This window comes from Podarcis gaigeae, assembly GCF_964106915.1.
Source record: "Podarcis gaigeae genome assembly, chromosome: 13".
Lineage (NCBI taxonomy): Eukaryota > Metazoa > Chordata > Lepidosauria > Squamata > Lacertidae > Podarcis > Podarcis gaigeae.
In genome coordinates, this window is record NC_139689.1 from 53,119,958 (window position 1) to 53,141,803 (window position 21,846).

Sequence of the window (21,846 nt, forward strand, 5' to 3'; positions counted from 1 at the left end):
TGTGTTATTATGGTTTTTGTTGTATGTGTCTTTTGCGGTTGTTTGTATTGAAAAAAATGATTTAAAATTTTTTAAAAAACAAAAGCATGCATGTGCTGATTGTTTAAATTGTATACTTTTAAGATAGGCAACTAGCTGGCAGTCCTTTGACTCAATCTATCCCTTTTGCACATCAACCATCTTATCTAGTATGAAATGAGACACACAGAGAGAGCTCTTTTTTTATTCCCCTTATCCAGTGTGAATAGCAACAGAGACTGCTGGTTTTCCCTCAGTTTCTGAATCACATGCACAAGAAACATGCAAATGGGAGCAGGTTGCTGAAGTGCTTAAGGGAGAGCTCTACCAAAGCTTCCATTATTCACATAGAGTTGGGGGGCTAAAGACCCCTTTTTGCCTGTATGATGAGAGTAAGCAACTGAGTTGAATAATGGCAAGAGGACTCTTGGTTTTCACATGGAGTTGAGGGACCTCTGCTTAAAATTCTGTGCATTCCTTAGGTAACAGGTATAGTTCCACTCTAAGGCAAGCTCATGTGGGCCATATTACTAGTATCCGTGGAGGTATCTCAGTAGCTTAGTGAGAAAATCTTAAGGTAAAGGGACCCCTGACCAGTAGGTCCAGTCGTGACCGACTCTGGGGTTGCGGCGCTCATCTCACTTTACTGGCCGAGGGAGCCTGCGTACAGCTTCCGGGTCATGTGGCCAGCATGACCAAGCTGCTTCTGGCGAACCAGAGCAGCGCACGGAAACACCGTTTACCTTCCCGCCAGAGCGGTACCTATTTATCTACTTGCACTTTGATGTGCTTGTTTCTTCCTTTCTCAGGCCTCAGAAGCAGTAGCATAGCATGTGCTACCGTCGCCCGGGGCATGTGTGTGCCGGGGGGGGGGGGAGGCACGGAGGGAGCCTGTTGCAGCAGCTTCAAATCAATCCAATCAGACTGATTTGAAGGGCACACTCACTCCACCCTGGCAGCCCTGTGTGGAATTGCAAGGCTGGGGTGGGACTGTCCAATCCCAGCCTTGCAAAGCGGCGCAGGGGGCACACTCATGCGCTGGAGCCATGTGGAAGAGAGGGGTGGCAAAGCTGCTGCAGCCTCCCCACTGCTTCCACCCCCTGGGTCACGCGCTCTTCCTCCCTCCTTGATGGCCCAGGGGAAGGGTGCACACGGCTGTCCCTTCAGTGGCCATAAGGAGAAGGAGGCACTGCTGTCACTCCCTTGAAGGTCCAGCCTGGGTGTGTGAAATATACTTTTGTGCTCTTTCTTCAGCTCTTAGTGGTGAGGAGGAATGAAGTTCCCCCAGAATGTCTGCTTTATATACATTATTTACACAATGGGCCCCACGTGATTGGCTAATTCTGGGATTCACCTGTAGGCCAATCAGGTTGCGGATTCATTTCTACCTGGAGCTGGATTGGGTGGCTCCGGTGGACCAATCAGACTGCTGCATTCTGAATCTTATTGTTCTAGGACCAATCAGACTGCTGCATTCTGAATCCTATTGTTCTAGGACCAATCAGACTGCTGCATTCTGAATCTTATTGTTCTAGGACCAATCAGACTGCTGCCTTTTGGATCCTATTCAACTCAGTACATAACACCATGGCTTCCCTCGATGCAGCTCCAAGCTTGAGGAGGGAGCCTATTGTGGGGGCGCCTGGTTGCGCCCCATCATCAAAATGTGCCTCAGGCCACGTTCCCACCAGCCCCCCACGCGATGCCACTGCTCAGAAGACAGGCTAAAGAAAACACCATTATAGCGCACTGCTTAACAGAACTTAACCACACTGACATTTGAGCAGTGAGAGGCGATGTTAAAGGCATGGCTGTGTTAGGAAGGAAAATCAAGAGACAGGAATTGAGAATCATTAAGCAAGCTAAAATAAGGTCCAAAAAAGATAAATGGCTAAAAATAACCTGCCTCGAATTTCGGGGGGGGGGGGCGCACTAAAGATGTTAAAACATTTGAGATTTGGAAACATGCCCTACTGGGTTCCTGGAAGCAAAGTTATCAGTCACAACGGAGGATGGGGCAAGGGTGGACAAGACAGAAGGATTAAGGGGGTCTAAAAATAGCTTCCACCCAGGAACATAGTGAATGATAAACGCCAAATTGCTCCCAGACGCTGCGAGAACTAATATACGTGGTTGGAGAAGGGAATGTGATTTCCCGCTCCTCCCTCCTTCCTGTAAATTGGGGTTTGCGAGTTCTTCTGTTCTCAGCCTAGAGCTTAGGTGTTGTTCAGTATTTGCAGTTCATTCAATTTCTCTAATGACGGGCTTTAGTTTCTAACAGTATAGAATCATAGAATCATAGAGTTGGAAGAGACCACAAGGGCCATCGAGTCCAACCCCCTGCCAAGCAGGAAACACCATCAGAGCACTCCTGACATATGGTTGTCAAGCCTCTGCTTAAAGACCTCCAAAGAAGGAGACTCCACCACACTCCTTGGCAGCAAATTCCACTGTCGAACAGCTCTTACTGTCAGGAAGTTCTTCCTAATGTTTAGGTGGAATCTTCTTTCTTGTAGTTTGGATCCATTGCTCCGTGTCCGCTTCTCTGGAGCAGCAGAAAACAACCTTTCTCCCTCCTCTATGTGACATCCTTTTATATATTTGAACATGGCTATCATATCACCCCTTAACCTCCTCTTCTCCAGGCTAAACATGCCCAACTCCCTTAGCCGTTCCTCATAAGGCATCGTTTCCAGGCCTTTGACCATTTTGGTTGCCCTCCTCTGGACACGTTCCAGTTTGTCAGTGTCCTTCTTGAACTGTGGTGCCCAGAACTGGACACAGTACTCCAGGTGAGGTCTGACCAGAGCAGAATACAGTGGCACTATTACTTCCCTTGATCTAGATGCTATACTCCTATTGATGCAGCCCAGAATTGCATTGGCTTTTTTAGCTGCCGCGTCACACTGTTGGCTCATGTCAAGTTTGTGGTCAACCAAGACTCCTAGATCCTTTTCACATGTACTGCTCTCAAGTATTTGAATTAGGAAGTTCTAAAACAATTTTTTGAGTACGCTTCATCTACTTCCTTTGCAATTCAAACTACCTTGAAGAAACGCAGAAAGCAGGTTGTGTATGTAACTACCAGATTGTGATATTTTGCAAGAGCTCATACACAAAACCATAGAATTGTAAAGTTGCAAGGGACCACTGGGATCATCTAGTCCCCCGGCAATGCAGGAATCTTTTTCCCAATGTGGGGCTCAAATCCGTGACCCTGAGATTAAGATTTTCATGCTCTACTGACTGAGCTATCCAGTTGCCCTGGACTGAAGGAATTTATTTAATTCCTAGTTATTAGAAGCATGGTCAAGGGGGTCATTTAAGGAAGAAGGGGGTCAACTATCTCCCTACCACCACCAATGTTCATCGCTTGTGTTCTCTCAGGAGCATCTATATCTCTGACCATCTCACTACATATGCTTTACACTGGTCTATTATATGAACTGATGGCACACATTCCTGTTGCTTCAGAAACTAGGGGGCTGGGCTGTTTTTCCTGCAATAACATCCCAATAGAACTTATGCAACAGAAAAAGTAAATGATCACAACAAATGTGCTACTTTTCTACCATTGAAGGTATCTAAGAGGGGAGTTATGGGCTGTTCCAAATCTTCTTGCGTCTACCTCCCAGAGCTGGCCCAACCATGAGGTAGGGTGAAGCAGCTGCCTCAGGCAGCAGAAATGCAAAAGGTGGTGTCCCTGCAGTCACCTCGCCTGCCCCACTGCTTCCAAACCACCAGAGAAGCAGCCCAGGTAAGGATGGAGGTGGTGACAGAGCAGCTGCCTCCTCACCCCAATTTTTCCCCCTTCACCTGTTGGAATCTGAACTGGTATCTCTGTCCAAATGAGATTGCCAGTTCCTGCCTCAGTTGGTGGCCCCCAAAGTGACTCTATCTCTTCTTACTGGGGCAGTTTTCCTTAGACTTTCTACACTCAACACACACACACACACCAGGCCCAAGCACCTGTTCCACGGGTGAGAACATACAGACCACCACACACTGTCATGTACAGAAGCCTCTAATCCAAAATAGGGCTTAGAATAAGAATAGGAATAACAACTCTGCAACCGTGCACAGGGAAACGTCACACCTTCTTCTTATATATCTTCTCATGCCAGCTACGCCTGGAATATCCTCTTCTGTGAAACTATACAAGGCTCAGGAGCCCTGGATTCTTTCCCATCTAGAGCCCCTTCATAACGTTAACGTCTCAACCCGTTCTGAGGGCCTGACATTGGACATAAACAGGAGAATGAGAACTTTGACAGACCAGCTCTAGAATAGAATGGCCTAGAACCTGTGATTGGAGCAGAACAGCAAAGAGAAGAAAAGGGTTTTGTTTTTTTAAATAGTGCTGCCCTGGCAGGTGCTTGGTTGATCCCAATAACCCTAAGCCTTCATCTACTAATGATAAAGGCTTATATTTTTAAAAAAACCCAGGAGAAAAAAGGATATCTTGTTTCTGCCATACAGTTTGGCACTCTGATCAAATACTTCTTTTTCAAACAGACGGTTGTTGTAATGTTTGTCCCAGGGACATAAGAGATACAAATTATTGAAGTATTGTTTTCATTAAGCCACATCTGTTGGTGTAAGAGAATGCCAGCCACTTGCAGGATCTCTTGATGAAGAGTCATTGTGTAATTCAATAGCTGGCATGTTCTTACACCACAAAAATAGTCCAATGAAATCATAATCCTTTAACTATTTTGTATAATTTCCCCCCAATAACTCCTCTAGGGCCTCATATAACCTCCTGAGGCTTTTCATAATTCTGTGCCCTGGGTTCTCTTTCAAACTCAATTCACTGTGTTATGTAATATCATGGAGGCCTACAATGGTTTTGTTATTTTCTGATAACCTTAGATGACCTGAAGTCTTCTCCTCAGTAGACAAGGAAATAAGAGCCAAGACTCCATGGTATGCTGCTGATTTAGATGGTACCCTGCAGGCTTTTATCTACTACAACTATGTGGGAAATTTGCATTAAAATGCTGCACTTATCTCACAGATTCTTCAGTTTCTAGCAAATGAACTCTTTCACCAAGTTTTTGGTTGAGTCTAATGTCTTTTATTTTATTTTTTAAAAATCTTCCAAACGATCCCCATATTTCAATTCAATGTGTCTTGGCTTCTTTAGTTTAGGTTCCATCGTTTTAATTAGTCTTACATGATGCCATTAATCGATTCAGATTTCTGCATTAATTAAAAACAGACAAATCAAAGACATCACAAAATCCCGTGGCACCTAAGAGCAAGAGGAAAAGTAATGAAAGGGCATTTGGGAATAAAAAGGGATCTGAATCTTTCACAACGTGATGTCCAAAACATGATGTTTCAACTGGTCACCCTACATATCACTGTAGGAACAAAAGGGGCTGCCGTCCGCGGTGCTGGAAGTAGATACAGTGTACATGCAGGTGCCACAAAAAGTGCCAACTTCATGTCTAGTTTGGGGTGGCTAGGTGCAGATTGTTATGTAATCTATTCCTACGGAAGCTTCCTTTTCTACACAACTATTAAAAGTGCAGGAACCCTGCTCACTTTCTCACCTGGCCTCTCTAGTCTAATTTCCCCCATTTTCCTCTGCAACATTTGGTCCGACATATCTATAAAGGGACCCCTGACCGTTAGGTCCAGTCGAGGACGACTCTGGGGTTGCGGCGCTCATCTCGCTTTACTGGCCGAGGGAGCCAACGTTTGTCCGTAGACAGTTTTTCCGGGTCATGTGGTCAGCATGACTAAGCCGCTTCTGGCAAACCAGAGCAGCGCACGGAAATGCCGTTTACCTTCCCGCCGGAGCAGTACCTATTTATCTACTTGCACTTTGACATGCCTTTGAACTGCTAGGTGGGCAGGAGCAGGGACCAAACAACAGGAGCTCACCCCATTGGAAGCCACTGCCATTTAGCAACAAAAGTCACAAAGCTGAGTTGTAGCTTCAGGATAAGGTATTACTCGTTTTTGACTCAGGTTGATACATAACCCACATTTTATGCTCAGGTTCTTGCAAACAGTACCTCACCTTTCATGGATTCATAAACTGTCATTTTGTTGAAGAGAATTGACTGGGAATATGGCTTTTCCTTTGCCTCCATCAGCCTTTTATTGTGTACTTAAGTTTTCGATTAGGTTAGACCATCATTGATTTTTATGCAACTTAATGTTGTTTTAAAATCATCTATCATGCTTCAAATAAATGCAGAGTACATGGTTCCAAAGTACAATGCCTGTTATCAGAATAAATGTCCTAGTGAAACGTCTTTGTGAAAGAGTTCAGATACCTTCCTGGCTCAGAGTCCTTTCACATGTGACACATTAAAACTGGGGAAAGGTTTTGGCCCAGTGGGCCAGATTTTTATCTCCCACACCCTCATGGGCTGATTTTGAAAGTTGAGCAGGACAGCCTACCTGTTAATCACCATGACAACGTTGGCCTGCAGGGGTGCGTCCCAGCAGGATCAAACTCTCTGCGCATCAGCTAATGTGTTAATTAATAAGTAATAAAATAATAATGCATGGAGAGTTCAACCTTCACCCATCTTAATCCTTTGTAATGAACATTCCTGAGTAAGCTTAGCAACCACGGATCAGGAATTGATTAAGTATCAGGATGCAAAGAGTAAGAATAAATGGACAATTCTCTGAATGGAGAGGTGTAGAAAGTGAAGGCCTCCAAGTACTTTTTAATATAGAATCATGGAGCTGTAGAGTTGAAAGTGACTCTGGGGCTCATCTAGTCAAGGCAGGGATCTCAACTAGATCATACATGACAAATGGCCATCCAATCCCTGCTTAAAAACTTCCAAGGAAGGAGAGTCCACCACCTCTCGTGGGAGTCTGTTCCACTGTGAAACAACTCTTACTGTCAGAAATTTTTCCTGATGTTTGGTTGGAATCTTCTTCCTTGTAACTTAGATCCATTGGTTCGGGTCCTACCTTCCAGAGCAGAAGAAAACAAGCTTGCTCCTTCTTCCTTGTGACAGCCTTTGAGATATTTGAAGGTGGCTATCATATCTCTTCTCAGGCTAAACACATACAATTCCTTCAACTTTTCCTCATAAAGCTTGATTTCCAGTCCCTTGACCATTTTGATGGCCCACCTGTGCACACATTACATCTTGTCTATATTCGTCTTAAATTGTAGTACCCAGAACGACACAGGATTCCAGGTGGGATCTGATCAAAGCTGGACTATTACATCCCTTGGTTGGAACACTACTGTTGATGCAGCCTAGAATAACATTTGCCCTTTTTTGCCTTTGAATCACAGTGTTGATTCAAGTTAAGTTTGTCATCTACTAAGACCCCCTAGATCCTTTTTACAGGTAGTACTGGCAAGCCAGGTGTCCCTCCTCTTATATTTGTGCAGTTGGTTCTTCCTGCCTACGTGTAGAAACCTTACATTTGTCCCTATTGAAATTCATTTTGTTAGCTGGGCCCAGTTCTCCAATCTGTCTTCATCGGCATTGGCTACCGCCCCAGTTTGGTGTCATCTGCAAATTTGATGAGCATTCCCGTTATACCTTCATCCAAGTCCTTTATAAATATGTTGAACAACCTTGGGCCCAGGACAAAACATTGTGGCACCCCACTTTTCCCTTTCTTCCTGGATGATAAGGAACTGTTAGTGAACATTCTTTGGGCTCAGTTTTACTAGCTTCTTCAGAACAATATCATTGGGGACTTTGTCAAAAGCCTTACTGAAATCAAGATACACTATGTGCATGCAACCGCATTTGGAATACTGTATACAGTTCTGGTTTTCTCACCTCAGAAAGGATATTGTAGAGTTGGAAAAGATTCAGAAAAGGATCAAGGAGATGGGGCGACTCCCCTACGAGGAGAGATTGTGGTGTTTGGGTCTTTTTTGTTTAGAGAAAAGGCAAGTGACAGATGATATGATAAAAGCCTATGAAATTATGCATGGCATGGAGAAAGAGGGTAGAGAAAAGCTTTTCTCCCTTTCTGTTGCAGAGTTGGGAAATGTTCAGAAACGGGCATACTTTAAATGTGATAGGCTAAAAGCCTTACGAAAGATAAAGTTTTCACCAGCCTATGGAACATCAACAGAAACGAAGCAAGACGTTCTGGAGCCAAGGAGCCATGGAGAAGACTTTCCCCTTGTCCCAGTCTGTCTTGCTTCAACTACTGGTGGGAGGCGAACCATTCCAAATAAGTTGCACGGGTAGCAATTCTTCCACAGGAAAAGGTCTTCCTGTCTTCACTTTTTAAATTAGACAGACTAGGTTCCTTTGATCTTGGTTTGTAAAATAGATTCTCCATTGCTAATCCAGATCTAATTAATCCTTCTTTAGCTCAGCTGATGGACGTTGCTTTTCTAAACTTGAATTGCTATTTCTGGGAACTACTGTACCTTAGACCAGGGCGATCCAATGCACAGCACGAGAGCCGCATGCTGCGCTCGAGACCTTTTTTAGCGGCCCTCAGCAACATTTGATACCCCCTCCAGCAGCCTTTGTGCTGCCTTCCCAAAGCCAGTTAAGCAAGGTGCTGGGCTTTGGGAGGAGACATGAGAGCTCTGACAGGATCCTATAATCCTCCAGCACCTTCCCAAAGCTGGGAGCCTGCCATAGCCTCATGCCTCCTTCTCAAAGCCCAGCACCTCACTTAGCTTTGGGAAGGCAGCTCCAGGGCTGGGGGGGAACATCAAATTTTGGCCTCCCCCCCCCCACAACAAGGCAGTGTGGAACCCATGGCCCACCTGATATTAAGAGTTGTACCACCCTGCCTTAGAGGTTGTAGACCCAAAGTGATGTTGGTTGGCTCACCACTTAACTGACCTTCGGCTATATTCATTCAAATTTTCTCTACTTACGAGAAGTTTTTTAATGCTAATTGGTACATTTGTCAGGTGTCCTTTGGCTGACTACCTGTCCTGAAGGCTACTACCTGCAGAGTCTGCTTTTTACCTGAATGGCTTGTTGCTACATGTTAATCTCCCTTGAGATTAACTTTGTTCAAGCAAGAGCGAAGTCCTGGGCCATGCACTTCCCCCAAAAGAACCTTATACACCCACCTCTCTATAATTATTAAGAAGAGATGTCATTAATCTTTTACACTTATTTACAAATCAGAACTGAGGGGGAAAGTAGTCATCATAAACCTGCCTAGAGGTTTATCTGACCCCTCCTTCCAATTAAACACCATAAAAAGCACTCCTTCTTCCAAAGGCACGAAAGAGGTTTAGAGGTTCTCCTAGAGCTAGTAAGATCCTTGCGCCCAGGGCTGCACCTGCCAAAGTGCTGCTTGGCTCCTCAGGAATAAGCGGTTGGAGGGATAGTGCCCCCCACTGGCTGGAGAGCAGGCAGCAGAATTTGAGAGGAAGAACCTGATATTGACATGGTTTCTGACAGCGAGGAGTTCTCAACTGGGCACCCAAGAAAATACAAGCAAAAGTGGGAATCCCACCTTGACCTCTAAGCTAAGGGATAAATAGCACATTGCGCGCAAGGAGGCAATTTTTAGATAGCAGTTCTTTGATCATGAAGAAAAGGGCATTCGTTTTGCCTTTCCTCATTTTGCTAATAGTGTTGATGTGCCATTCAGAAGGGCTTACTGAAAGAGATGGTCTCGGAACTGCAAATGAAACCATCAAGGCAACTAACCACAGTGGCGGCTTCCAGATAGTCACCTTTGATTGGCTCCACGTTCATGTGCCTTTCCTCGTTGCTTTCTGGATCCTGGTGGCTTTCTCAGCTATGATTGGTAAGTAATGATGCTTTGGCACTCCTTGGGGGTCATTTGTCTGTTTCAAATGGCATTACTACTGTATTGCTACCCCAATCTCTGAGCAATGAGACGTTTCACTGGGTAACAGTATGTACGCTGAGCTGTTTTCTTTTCAGTGAGGCCACTGGAGGCTTGCAGTGTTTCTGTGATATAAGGATTATTTGCACACATATACGGGTTCAGCATAAGATGGCGGTTTGTAGCATCAACTCAACTCCAACAAATATTGCTCTCCATGGGGAACTGCCAATGCCATAGCATTTGATTCTCACAGGGGGGGGGGGGGAATCTGTTTCTCTTTCAGACTAAGTTCCAGTACTGCCCACTTACACCCCCCCATACTTATTTCAAATCCCCTCCAGTGAGAACAGGTGGGGAAGGAAATCATGCCCTCTTATGTCAAACAAAATGTCTCTATCCAGGGCTCTTTTTCAGCCAGAACTCGCCGGAACTCAGTTCTGGCACCTCTCAGGTAGGCACTATTGTCATTATAAGAGAGCGAGGGGGGCGTTCATGATGAGTTCCAACCCCTCTTTTTCTAGAAAAATAGCACTGTCTACAACATACTGCCTTAGACTGCATTACAAAAGAAGATGTTTAACAGACTGGCCAGGGCTATTATTTATTATTCTTATGTATTAGATTATATAGCAACCTTTATCATAAGATCTCAGGGCGGTTCACAAAATAAAACACAGGATAAAAACAAGAGAATAATTAAAAATAAAACAGCTATTTACTGAACAAACTAGCTTGATCATTTTGGCAGTCCTTCTCTTCTGCAAACCCCAATCTTGCAGCTCTGGAAATCACAGGGCTGGTTCACGGTAAGGTGCTTTAAACTTGTAGGAAAGAGGTACAGTATATAAATGTCTTTTTCTTAAAAATAAATAAATACATGTGCGTGTCGGGACATGAGATGAAAGCTGAAATAGCACGTTTTCCATTTCCCAACTGCATGTATGAACACTATTTATTTATCTTTATTTCATTTAGGAGCAAAGATAAGGAGCCAGGCATATCAAACAATGTTGGGCAGGCAACAAAAATAGCAACCGCAGCACCAGGATCATCAGCAGTGCCCTTTCGGTGGTGCAGGAGCTTCCCTGCTTCCCACAGTGGGACTTGTCCATGCAACCACCTACAGCTCTCCCTTTGTCATCCAAGTGCAAAATCCTCATGCACAACCGTATGCCTACAACCCGCCCCTCAGGATTTGTGGTCTGGAGAACTAAATCAGCTCCGGCTTTAAATGAGGAAACATCTAAGACCTAGGTCTTACTGTGGGCGTAAACCTGTGTTTGGGTTGTACCCTTTCAGGCTGCACAAGGGAGCTCCCGGGACTGCATGTTCTTCCAGCACTTAGGTTTGCTCTAGTAGTATATATTGTTTACTTTAGTAGTATAAATTAATATATACTAATATAGTATATATATGTTTAGTAGTAGGGACGCGGGTGGCACTGTGGGTTAAACCACAGAGCCTAGGACTTGCCAATCAGAAGGTCGGCAGTTCGAATCCCCGCAACAGGGTGAGCTCCCGTTGCTCGGTCCCTGCTCCTGCCAACCTAGCAGTTCAAAAGCCCGTCAAAGTGCAAGTAGATAAATTGGTACCGCTCCAGCGGGAAGGTAAACCGCGTTTCCGTGCGCTGCTCTGGTTTGCCAGAAGCGGCTTAGTCATGCTGGCCACATGACCCGGAAGCTGTACGCCGCCTCCCTCGGCCAATAAAGCGAGATGAGCGCCGCAACCCCAGAGTTGGCCACGACTGGACCTAATGGTCAGGGGTCCCTTTACCTTTACCTTATGTTTAGTAGTATATCTTATGTTTACTCTAGTAGTATATATTTTAAGGCTTTTTTTGGGTATAAACTCAAGTCATTATCAGGTAGCTTATGTTTCCTGTCTCCTGAATATTCCATAGTTAGCACAATGTTTTTGGGTGGCTCTATTAGGAGATGAAAATGCCTCTGGTTCTGCGGTATCTTTTCCCTTCCAGGTGTACCACCTAAATGTATCCCTTTCAATTTGAGAATAATTTCATACGTAATCTGAGGAGTTTTATAGTGAAGGCAGTCTTGTCTGAAATGTATGTCTTGGTCCCATTTTGACAGATCCAATATTTTCTTCTCTTTCATGTAAAATAAATACTGTTTGGATGTTTGCAGCTGGAGGAAAGCATTGTTTCACAGAGCACAGCATTTCTGTTTTGCTTCCCAGTTCCATGTTCTGAATGCCACAATGTGTGATGGGATAAAATGGAATAATCTGACCAAACGTACTTTGCTATACAGATTTTTAATAGATTTAACTACAGTGGTACCTCAGTTTAAGAACAGCCCTGTTTACAAATGATTCGGTTTACGAACTCCTCAAAACCAGAAGTAGTGTCCCGGTTTGCGAACTTTACCTCAGTCTCAGAACGGAAGCCGAACGGTGGAAGGGCACTGGCAGCGGGAGGCCTCATTAGGGAAAGGGTGCCTTGGTTTAAGAAAACATATTTTCAACAGTAGCTGTTCAGTCCTTTTGTGGACATTAAGTAATCTCATTGAGAGCACAGGACTGAAGAAATCCAATGGAAACTAACTTGTCCAGAGTTTCCATATAAGAGCTACATGAACTGACAGATTTATTCTTATGCTCAATATATATATTGGATGTTGCATTTGTTTAAAGGTACATTTTATTTTCAAATGTGCTTGTTTGTGCATATTCAGGCAATTCCATTTGTTTTTCAGAGGCTGCTTTTACTCTCTCTATATTTTTAGGATTAATTTTTTTTTGGGGGGGGGGGTTATAAGCTCAAGTCATTATGAGATGTCTCTCTCCGCCCCCCCCCCCCCGTCACCTGCTACCTCATAAGGGAGGAATGCCATTCCAGCACCTCCCTTTTCTCAGGTTACCAAACCAGTGTGTTAAACAAGTAATCCTTGAGTCTTTTAATCTGTGACAATAGTTATTTCTGAATGCATCAAATTCTTCACAGACAGATGCATATTTCCTGAGGAACTCTCCCCCGCGTGGGGGCATTCCATTTCACTGAAACATGCCATGATGGGGGCATGTTCTCTGATGCAATGTGGAGAGAAAACCATGGGGAGACAGCAGTCTTCTGAAAAACGCTTGTGCCAAAAAACATTCTGTGTTGCTGAATGTTCTCTTGTGTTCTGTAAGGAACATTTTCACAATGAAAAGCAAAATGCTTACCTCTTTCATGCCCTTTTGCTGCTATTTGCAACCTAGTACTCAAAATGGAAGGGCAAAAGGGACACGGGGTGGTTTTATTTCAAATTAAGGCTTACATTGAAAAGAAGTGGGGTCATTTTAGAGCTTCCTAAAATATGCAAGGCAGAACCCCAGCTCACTTGGCGCACTAGAACGTCACCGTCTCTAGGCAGAGAAGGCCAAATGGGGAACAAATGGTACTGAACCTTCTGGAAGATGCTTTTTTTTGAGAGCACTATCAGCTGAGAGAATTGGCTTGTTGCCCAAATGGTGCTGGGGAGGAGGCACCGCCATCTTAATGCATGTCAGAGGATCATGGCTGCCTGAATGTGTTGTGAGTGCAAACTCCTTTGACACCATTTTTCTCCAGCTAATTATTGAAGCTTGTGAGACCAGGTTTTGGTCCGTCTTAGTTGAGAAAAGCCATGTTACTCAATGGAAACCAACTGAACACATTACATTAAGTGCATGGCACCACTAAAAAGGGGAACATTTAATTTCACCCTCCCTAATGTACAATAAAGGGACGTGGGTGGCGCTGTGAGTTAAACCACTGAGCCTAGGGCTTGCCGGTCATAAGGTTGGCGGTTCAAATGAAATACAGTTACTGGATCACACTTGTGTGCATGAAAGTTGGCTCAAGTTACCAGTGTGTATGTGGCCTGGCAGATTCCCTGCAGCCACTTCTACACCCCTCCCCATTTTTCTTCTGTGTGCTTCCTGGAACAAGCAGGAAGCCATGCGGCCATGGCTCACTGGAAGTGAACTGAATCTCTCTAAAAGGAGATTTTGCAGCCTGCATTTTTGCTAACCCAAAGATTGTGTGATCCTTTATGTAGGAAGCCAATTTATTTTTCTTTTTAAGTTGTGTGGAACCTTTTTTATCTTTGTTTTACTGCCAGCGGATGGAGACTTGTTTGCGGTAACTTCTGGAAACTGTGAGTAAAACATTCATTTATTTGCAAAGCTAATTGTCTGTGATTTATTCTAGCCTAAGTATTTTCATGGAGAACATTTGTTTAATGGTGGGTGAGGGCAGTTGCACATGTAACCAACTTTTAATGTGCTTGGAACAATGTGAAAGAGTGAAAGATCTCTCTTCCAAACCTCTCTCTCCAATGATTAACTACTAATTAATTTTGTTCATAAATAGCACCGGCACCAATTACTTTTATTACAGAATGTGGCTTTCTGGCTTTATTTATTTATTGCATTACATACTTATGACTCACTTCCCATTAAATATCCTGAAATGATTTTTTTAAGGCAGCTCAGCACTCCTCTTGTATGAAGCACCTGTGTTAAAAAATAAATATAGCCTGTGCAGGAACTGGGGGCAATGAAGGGGGGAAGGGAAGGTTATGAGGAACCTCTGTTTCCATGCCTTTTGCATTTCCATGCTCTGCCAAAACTGTAACTATTTTTAAAAGCCCCAGAATTCCTTAGTTCCTTGCTGGCATTTATTGTGCGCAGGAAGGAGAAGGCGACAAAGCTTGGCAGCAGAAGATGACAGCGTGTTTGCGATTAGCAGCTGCACGTGGCAAATAATGTCTGTGACAACTGCCCAACTCAAATACTGTAAAGGATCCCCTGCAAGCACTGTTACATCTGTCCACTAGGTGGCAGCAGGTGCTGAATGATGAACGAAAGTTCAACTGAGGAATGCAAGAAGCCTATTGCTCCGTCGGAAAAACTCCAAAACCCACATTCAGGAAAGGGATGGTGGAATCTGTCAGTTTGGGTTTATTTTTTCTCGAAACTTAAGATCAGTTCCTCACATTTCCATACCAGTTTGAATTGAAGCTTAGCCCTATTGTGTGGCTAAATTATGTATTTTTCAAGTCAAGCAAACAAGAAACAAAGGTCAGCCCATATGAAAAATACACAAATCCACATTTTGGAAACCAACTGGTACAAAATAGTTTATAAGCATTTGAATTCTCCTCAATTCTTCAGCAGGCTAGGTGGTAAACAAATGGGTGAGGGAAATGAACAAAAAATAAAGCGGGATGATGTAGGAGCCATGGATCAATCTTAATTATTTGAACACCACTGAAAATTAATCTCCAGTTTTGCTAAAATATAGGCTACCATGTGTTTCTTTATTTCTACTCTCTGCATAGCTAGAAATCCATGTGTCGACGGATCTGGGTAATAGCAGCTGGCTTTTGTGTTGTTGTTTTTAAGAATCTGAGGTGTGTAACCTGATACCTGTAAATATCTAGCAGAGATTTCCAGAGCAATCCTAACACTGGCAGAAGAGTCATAGAATTTGGGCTACTAGGATGCAAGATTTATTTCAAGTGCAGAATGCTCACATCCTTGGTTAAGAGGCTGAATGGAAAAAGAAAATAAAACATTGAACATTAAAAAAAACTTCTGTATACAGGCTTGCCTTCAGACAGCTCAAAGGTCGGATAATTGCATACCCCCCCCCCAACATTTCTCCAATGATAATAGGGACACCCTAAGGAAAAGCAGGACATTCTGGGATCAAATCAGAAACTAGGACAGCGTCCCTGGAAAATAGGCACACTTGGAGGGTCTGCAAATAGTTTAAAATATTTTCCTAGAAATGCATCCAAGACAAGAAGCTGCCACTAAGTTTTGAGTATAAACGCTCTCCAAGTGCTCCTCTAAACCATAAACTCTGGAGCGGAGTACACTGCACAACTATCAGGGAATAGATCTTGATACAAGGCTCTGGTGAGTAAGACAATTACTGGATTGGCCTCGTGCTCACGTGCCCAGCATGGATCCCACACATGCTTAGGCGTGTGATGAGGGGGTGCCTGAGCACAGGGATGCTTGAGCCATTCCTTGGATCTCAGTTCCTGGCCTTTTTCAGGCTACTTCCTCATGGCAACCCCCTGGTGGACAAAAAAGGGAAAGGGACCCCTGTCCATTAGGTCCAGTTGTGACCGACTCTGGGGTTATATGGAGCTCATCTTGCTTTACTGGCTGAGGGAGCCGGCGTACAGCTTCCAGTCATGTGGCCAGCATGACTAAGCCACTTCTGGCGAACCAGAGCAGCACACAGAAATGCCGTTTACCTTCCCACCGGAGTGGTACCTATTTATCTACTTGCACTTTGACGTGCTTTGAAACTGCTAGGTTGGCAGGAGCAGGGACCGAGCAATGGGAGCACACCCCGTTGCGGGGATTTGAACCGCCAACCTTTTGATCGGCAAGTCCTAGGCTCTGTAGTTTAACCCACAGCACCACCCGCGTCCCTTTGGTGGACAAAGCCAGAGGCATAAGTGTGAAGACCACTGTACAGAAGACTTTATTCCACACAAAAGCACAAGGAGGGGGGCAACCAAAATGGTCAAAGGCCTGGAAACGATACCTTATGAGGAACGGCTAAAGGAGCTGCGCATGTTTAGCCTGGAGAAGAGGAGGTTAAGGGGTGATATGATAGCCATGTTCAAATATATAAAAGGATGTCACATAGAGGAGGGAGAAAGGTTGTTTTCTGCTGCTCCAGAGAAGCAGACACGGAGCAATGGATCCAAACTACAAGAAAGAAGATTCCACCTAAACATTAGGAAGAACTTCCTGACAGTAAGAGCTGTTTGACAGTGGAATTTGCTGCCAAGGAGTGTGGTGGAGTCTCCTTCTTTGGAGGTCTTTAAGCAGAGGCTTGACAACCATATGTCAGGAGTGCTCTGATGGTGTTTCCTGCTTGGCAGGGGGTTGGACTCGATGGCCCTTGTGGTCTCTTCCAACTCTATGATTCTATGATTCTATGAACTTTGTGCTAGGTGGACTGGCACTGACTTTACTACAGTTCTTCATTATTTTAAAAAACGGGCACATTGCTGGGGGACCGTTTTGGTGTAACAGGCCTGCTATACTGCTGTGTTTTGCAATCCTGCGCAAGCCATACAACGTGGTAATACTGCAGAGCTGCAGGGCTGCCTGGGTGGGAAGCCACCACTGAAAAGGCTCATTCTTGTGTTGCTGGAGAGGACACATGGAGAAAGGCCTCTGGGTGAGGATTGGCCTGGTGTATTGTTTAGGTGGGTTCACTGCTGTTATTGACATTCATTTTCTGTGTCTTTATTTTAGATCTTATTACGATTTACGTGGAAATTGTTGTGATTTGGTTGTATGCTTTTTGATATTTTTATTGTTTATCCCTACTTTTGTGATGTTTGTGATTATGTAACTTTTTGCATACACACCTTGAGCATGGTTTGACTTTGGAAAGGCGGCACACAAATGAAACGATTGATTGCAAGGTCTGGGTCTGTTTCATATGGAGGAAAGCAGTTCTTGAGGTCTTGGGGTCCTGAGCTGCCCTAAGCCTGCGTAGGTAAAAACCAACATTTTGAGTTGAGTCTGGAAGCTAATTTGTAGCAGAGCAATTGAATTAGGATTGGTGTTATGTGGTCAGACCGTCTCTCCAGGGCAAGCAACTGAGTTCTGCACTGGCTGCAGTTTTTAAACTGTCTTTAAAGGTAGTCCCATCTCTCTATATCCAGGATGGGTATCTGTATCTATGGAATAGCATCTGAGGATTTTTGCACTCTGAAAAATCAGGTACCAGAACTGTGAAACTGTTTAGAATATCTAATAACCACGTTCTCCAGGCAGTAGTCAAGGCAGATCAAATCTTTACTCCTCAGAGCCTCAGACATGAGTCACTTTCTCTGCCCTTCTTCAGCATCAATAAAACAGAAGAGACATGGCAAGTTCTGAGTGCAGAAATGGTAAGGAGCTCTTTAGAGAGGAAATATAGATGTGATGTCATCCGAAAGGTGTTATACGCGGATCAGCTTCTAACCACATAAACTAGTTGGAAAGTTTTATCACTGCTATTCAGAACTATGTAATTGCTACCAATAACTATCTAAACATATAGAACAAAGGTCAAATGTGCAGAGACTGAAATAGAGAGAGGCCTTAACTACATCGGATCCATGTGTATTTTTCCTCCTGGTTTTTTTTTTTTAAGCATTTGCAGAGGCTGCAGCCTCGATCAGCAGACTGATGAGTAAGTTGTGGGGGGGGGATTGCATAACTCTTCTGCTGTTTTTTCTGCTTAAAACCCACCCAGACATAGGGGGCGGGGAGATTTTGAACAACAACAAAAAGATCAGAGGTGAAAGGGTTAAGCAGCCTACTGTCGTCCTCATGTCAAGAACTAGCCTCCTCAACTGCTTTGGATTAAAATCAGGAAAACGCAAGAGAATGGAGTGTGACATATAGCAGAACTTGTAATCAGGCATTGCCAACCCTTTTAGGCTTGTGGGTGCATGTGGCTATTTAACTGAGCTTCGAGAAACAATAGAGATGAAAGGGAAAGTGGGAAAGAGTGTAATTGTCCCAACTTCCTGCTTTGACTCTATGTACTCTTCAAGGGAGAGAAAGGTGAGCCCTCTCACTTCCTCATGACCAAGAGGGTGGGGAGCAGACTCCTGGAGAAGAGCTCTGTGGAGCCACTGTGCCCAAGGCCCTGTCTCACCAAATATATACTAAGTTTGAGTTCATTCATAGATACAAAAACTAGAAAGAATCCATAGCTCTCCACACACACCATTATTAGGAAGGTTAATTCATGTGCACTTCAAAAAAAAGTATAGGTGAAGAAAGGTCTGCTCCATTAACATCTGTGAGCTGTTGGGTTTTGTTTTGTTTTTTAAAAGGGATACAGTTGTTAAAATGCTGTTGTTTCTGAACCCATTTGGTTTCGGTCAGAATTTTTTAATGACGTTTTAATTATTTTCATTGCTTTGAGGACCGTGCGATGGGAAAGCCATGTATAAATTTAAATATAAGTAAAAGTATTTGGTGATTATTATTAGCTCTGTGGTCTAATTTAAAGTGTCTTAGCTTGTCATTGGCCTTTTTATCTCCACTGGCTTTATGGTTCAGTACTTTGACCCTCTTCCTACATGGGAATAGTACAGGGGGCCACCATTTTAGGCACATCCAACTGACACATGATCACTGACGCACAGGTACTTTTGGACCTGGAAGAAGGCAGGATGGGGGCAGAACGGGGAGGGGGAGCTGGGGGGGGAGTAACAGGGCAGGGCGCGCTTATATGCAGTCCGCCAATGTGTGCAAAGGCCAGGAATGGATCCCTTGAGCGAAATGCTTGCTGCCTGTATACAAAAGAAAAAGCTGGATAATAGTAATGGAAGTAACTTTTATGGGTTTCCTGAAAAAGATTTTAGCTGGAGTGGCTGGTTTTAGGGAAGCTCCTTTCACCATCACTTATTTTGTACATCTCACAAAGCCTATGGCATCTCAAAAGCTTTTCTGTGGCCCATGTATTTGTTGAAAGCGTCAACCTGTTGCTGTTGTTGTTGTTTGCATGTAGAGACCCCGCAGCCACCCCCTCGTTGGAAATAACTCACACAAGGATACGGATATTAGGTTTATGTTATTGGGCTCCTCCGTTTAAATGGCCCCGGTCATGCCGCCCCGGCCAGCGGATTGGCTGGCCAGGCTCTGACGTGGCCGGGATCCCCCAGGCAATGGGGGACAAAGTCCCCCGCCCCCGGTGGGGAGTGGGTGGCCACACGGTCCACCATAACTCCTCCCCACTGGGAGGTGGAGCAGATTTTTAATAACATTTCTTTATAGTTTTGGCTGACCACAATGTTTTCTGGTGCTCCATCGCTGACTTGAAGTGATTCTGTTATGTTTCTGGTGAGGAAACCTCCCTCTAAATTGGCAGCCATTTACTTTGCTTTTACATCCATTTTCAGATTGCTTTCGGGGCTTGTGGGAGCAATTGTGTGTTGTTTGGCACGTGGAAGTGCACATTCTTGCTCCTAAACCAGTGCTACACCGAAGCGCTGCCGTTTCTGTGTGTGCAATGCATATTGATGTTTAGCCCCCTAAGTATTCCAACAATGTGGGGTGTTCCTGGACTGTGCTAAAAGTGTATTTGTACACTTCCTGGAAACCTGCCCCTTTCCTGCCCACTTTTTAATATTTTTAATTTTTTTGCCATGTGCATAAAGTGGAATGTGCACAAGTTAAATGTCCATAAATTCTGGGTTTACTGTATTACGCCAGACAAATCCTGCACAGTAATCTCTGAACAGTTACGCAGACAAGCATTTCCAGCTTACGTTAAATTTTCATATGAACGTCAGACTTTAATGTAGGAAGAAGTTCATAACCTTCCAGCCTTTAACACGAGTTTATAGAAGCATATCGGCAGATTCTGCACCTGAAATTGAAGGTCTCTGCGTAAGCCAATGCTGCATGTGAGAACTGGCAATGTGTACCCAGTTCCTACAAAACATTTTACAAGTTCTTTATTGGTTTCTGAAACAAAAGCTCCATCACTTTACTGTGCTTTGGGTTGTTCCTGCCTATGCAAAGCCAACATTCATTTTATCTGTCTTATCACTGCAACTTCTGGCGAGGATCATAGCTGTCGACTTTTCCCTTTTCTTGTGAGGAATCCTATTTAGAATAAGGGAGTTTCCCTTTAAAAAAGGGAAACGTTGACAGCTATGGCTAGGATTAAGGCTGGCGCTTTTCTAAATTGGTGCCACAGAATTTCATTAGTCTAAAATAGTATATTGGACTCAGGCTGCTCATCTGAAGGTCTGTACTATTGTCTGGAACCAGGGCTGCCAACTTATTTTCTGGCAAGGTCCTCCTGTGCCTTTATTACCTTCAAGGCAAGCAGAAATTAAACAGCTGGATGTTTTCCTAATGTGGAGAACTTTGCTTTCCTCTTCTGCTACTGTTACAGAGTGCAGGAGCCCTGCTAGAAAAGAGGATTGCCATCTTTTTTTGTAACATGATTGCGAGAGAACTTCCTTCACCGATATGAACATACAGCCTAGGTATGGAAATAGGTGTTCCCCTTGCTTATAATATAAGACTTGACCCTTGTTTGAATTCCTGAAATGAATAAATTATTATGATCCCTGAATTAGAGAGATTGTTGATTATTTTAACAAGTTGCTCTGAGGAATGGAGGGAACTTTGACACTTCTTCCGATTTGTGATCTATTCCAACTATGAGCCCTTGAAGATAACTGTCTTAAAAGGCCAAAATGCACACACAACTTTCAAACAACCAGTGTTGTCAACAGTACGCTGACTCTCTTGCAGTTTCCATTAGGGAATGCCTGTATCTGAACTCTTCTTTTGTGTTCTATGCAGACAAGCTGTCATCATCTACCCAAGTAAGGATGAAGTGTTTACCAAAAGGTTAGGGGGCAATTTCTATTTTTTTAAAAATTCCCGCAATGATCCATTGAAATGTTTTTAATATCCCAGAAAGTATTGCCAATGGATTTTCCCATTGGTAGAGCAACAGCAGGGAGAAGACACATCTGTGTACGGATGGGATCATTAAGATTGCTCTATAAGGTGTGTGGGTTCTTCAAGGACAGAAATTGTTTACTATTTTGCTTCTTTTTAAAAAAAAAAACAATAATGACAACAGTTATGCACAGTTAGAGTGGGATACCCAAATAAATACATATAGGGCTGCATTTTTTGGTCACCTATATGTTCTTTAACATATCAGTTTCAGTGTTAAAATAAGCATGTGATCGGAGCAGTAGCAGTCTTCAGCCTCAGTCTCCTCTATGAGGCTCACATTTTGTTCCCTGCCCTCTGCCTCTCTCCTGCCTCACACCTGCCCATGCCCTTCTTTCTTCCCTCCATCGTCTGTGTAGGTGCTACTTACACTGTTTATCTGATACAAACAGGCATGTTCAATCTTGGAGCTCAGCAGGCAGGATCTCACTGCCCTTCATACCCTGCACAACGACACTTTCACATGTTTCTGCAAAGCTTGATGGTAAAACTCATGAGAAGATGCCTTTGTCCTGCCAAATTTCACATAACTAATGTTTCTTG

General features: G+C 43.9%; 1 protein-coding gene across 1 annotated transcript in view; it reads left to right on the plus strand.

The window, feature by feature from the left end:
• Positions 1–9,580: 9,580 nt before the first annotated feature.
• SLC9A3 (solute carrier family 9 member A3) overlaps positions 9,581–21,846 on the plus strand; it is a gene marked incomplete at its 3' end in the record, with an annotated part of 100,081 nt that continues 87,815 nt past the window's right edge. The window contains exon 1 of the mRNA XM_083709284.1: positions 9,581–9,753. Coding sequence (XP_083565410.1) covers positions 9,582–9,753 — 172 coding nt within the window. The 5' untranslated portion in view covers position 9,581. The remainder of the gene's footprint in view (positions 9,754–21,846) is intronic.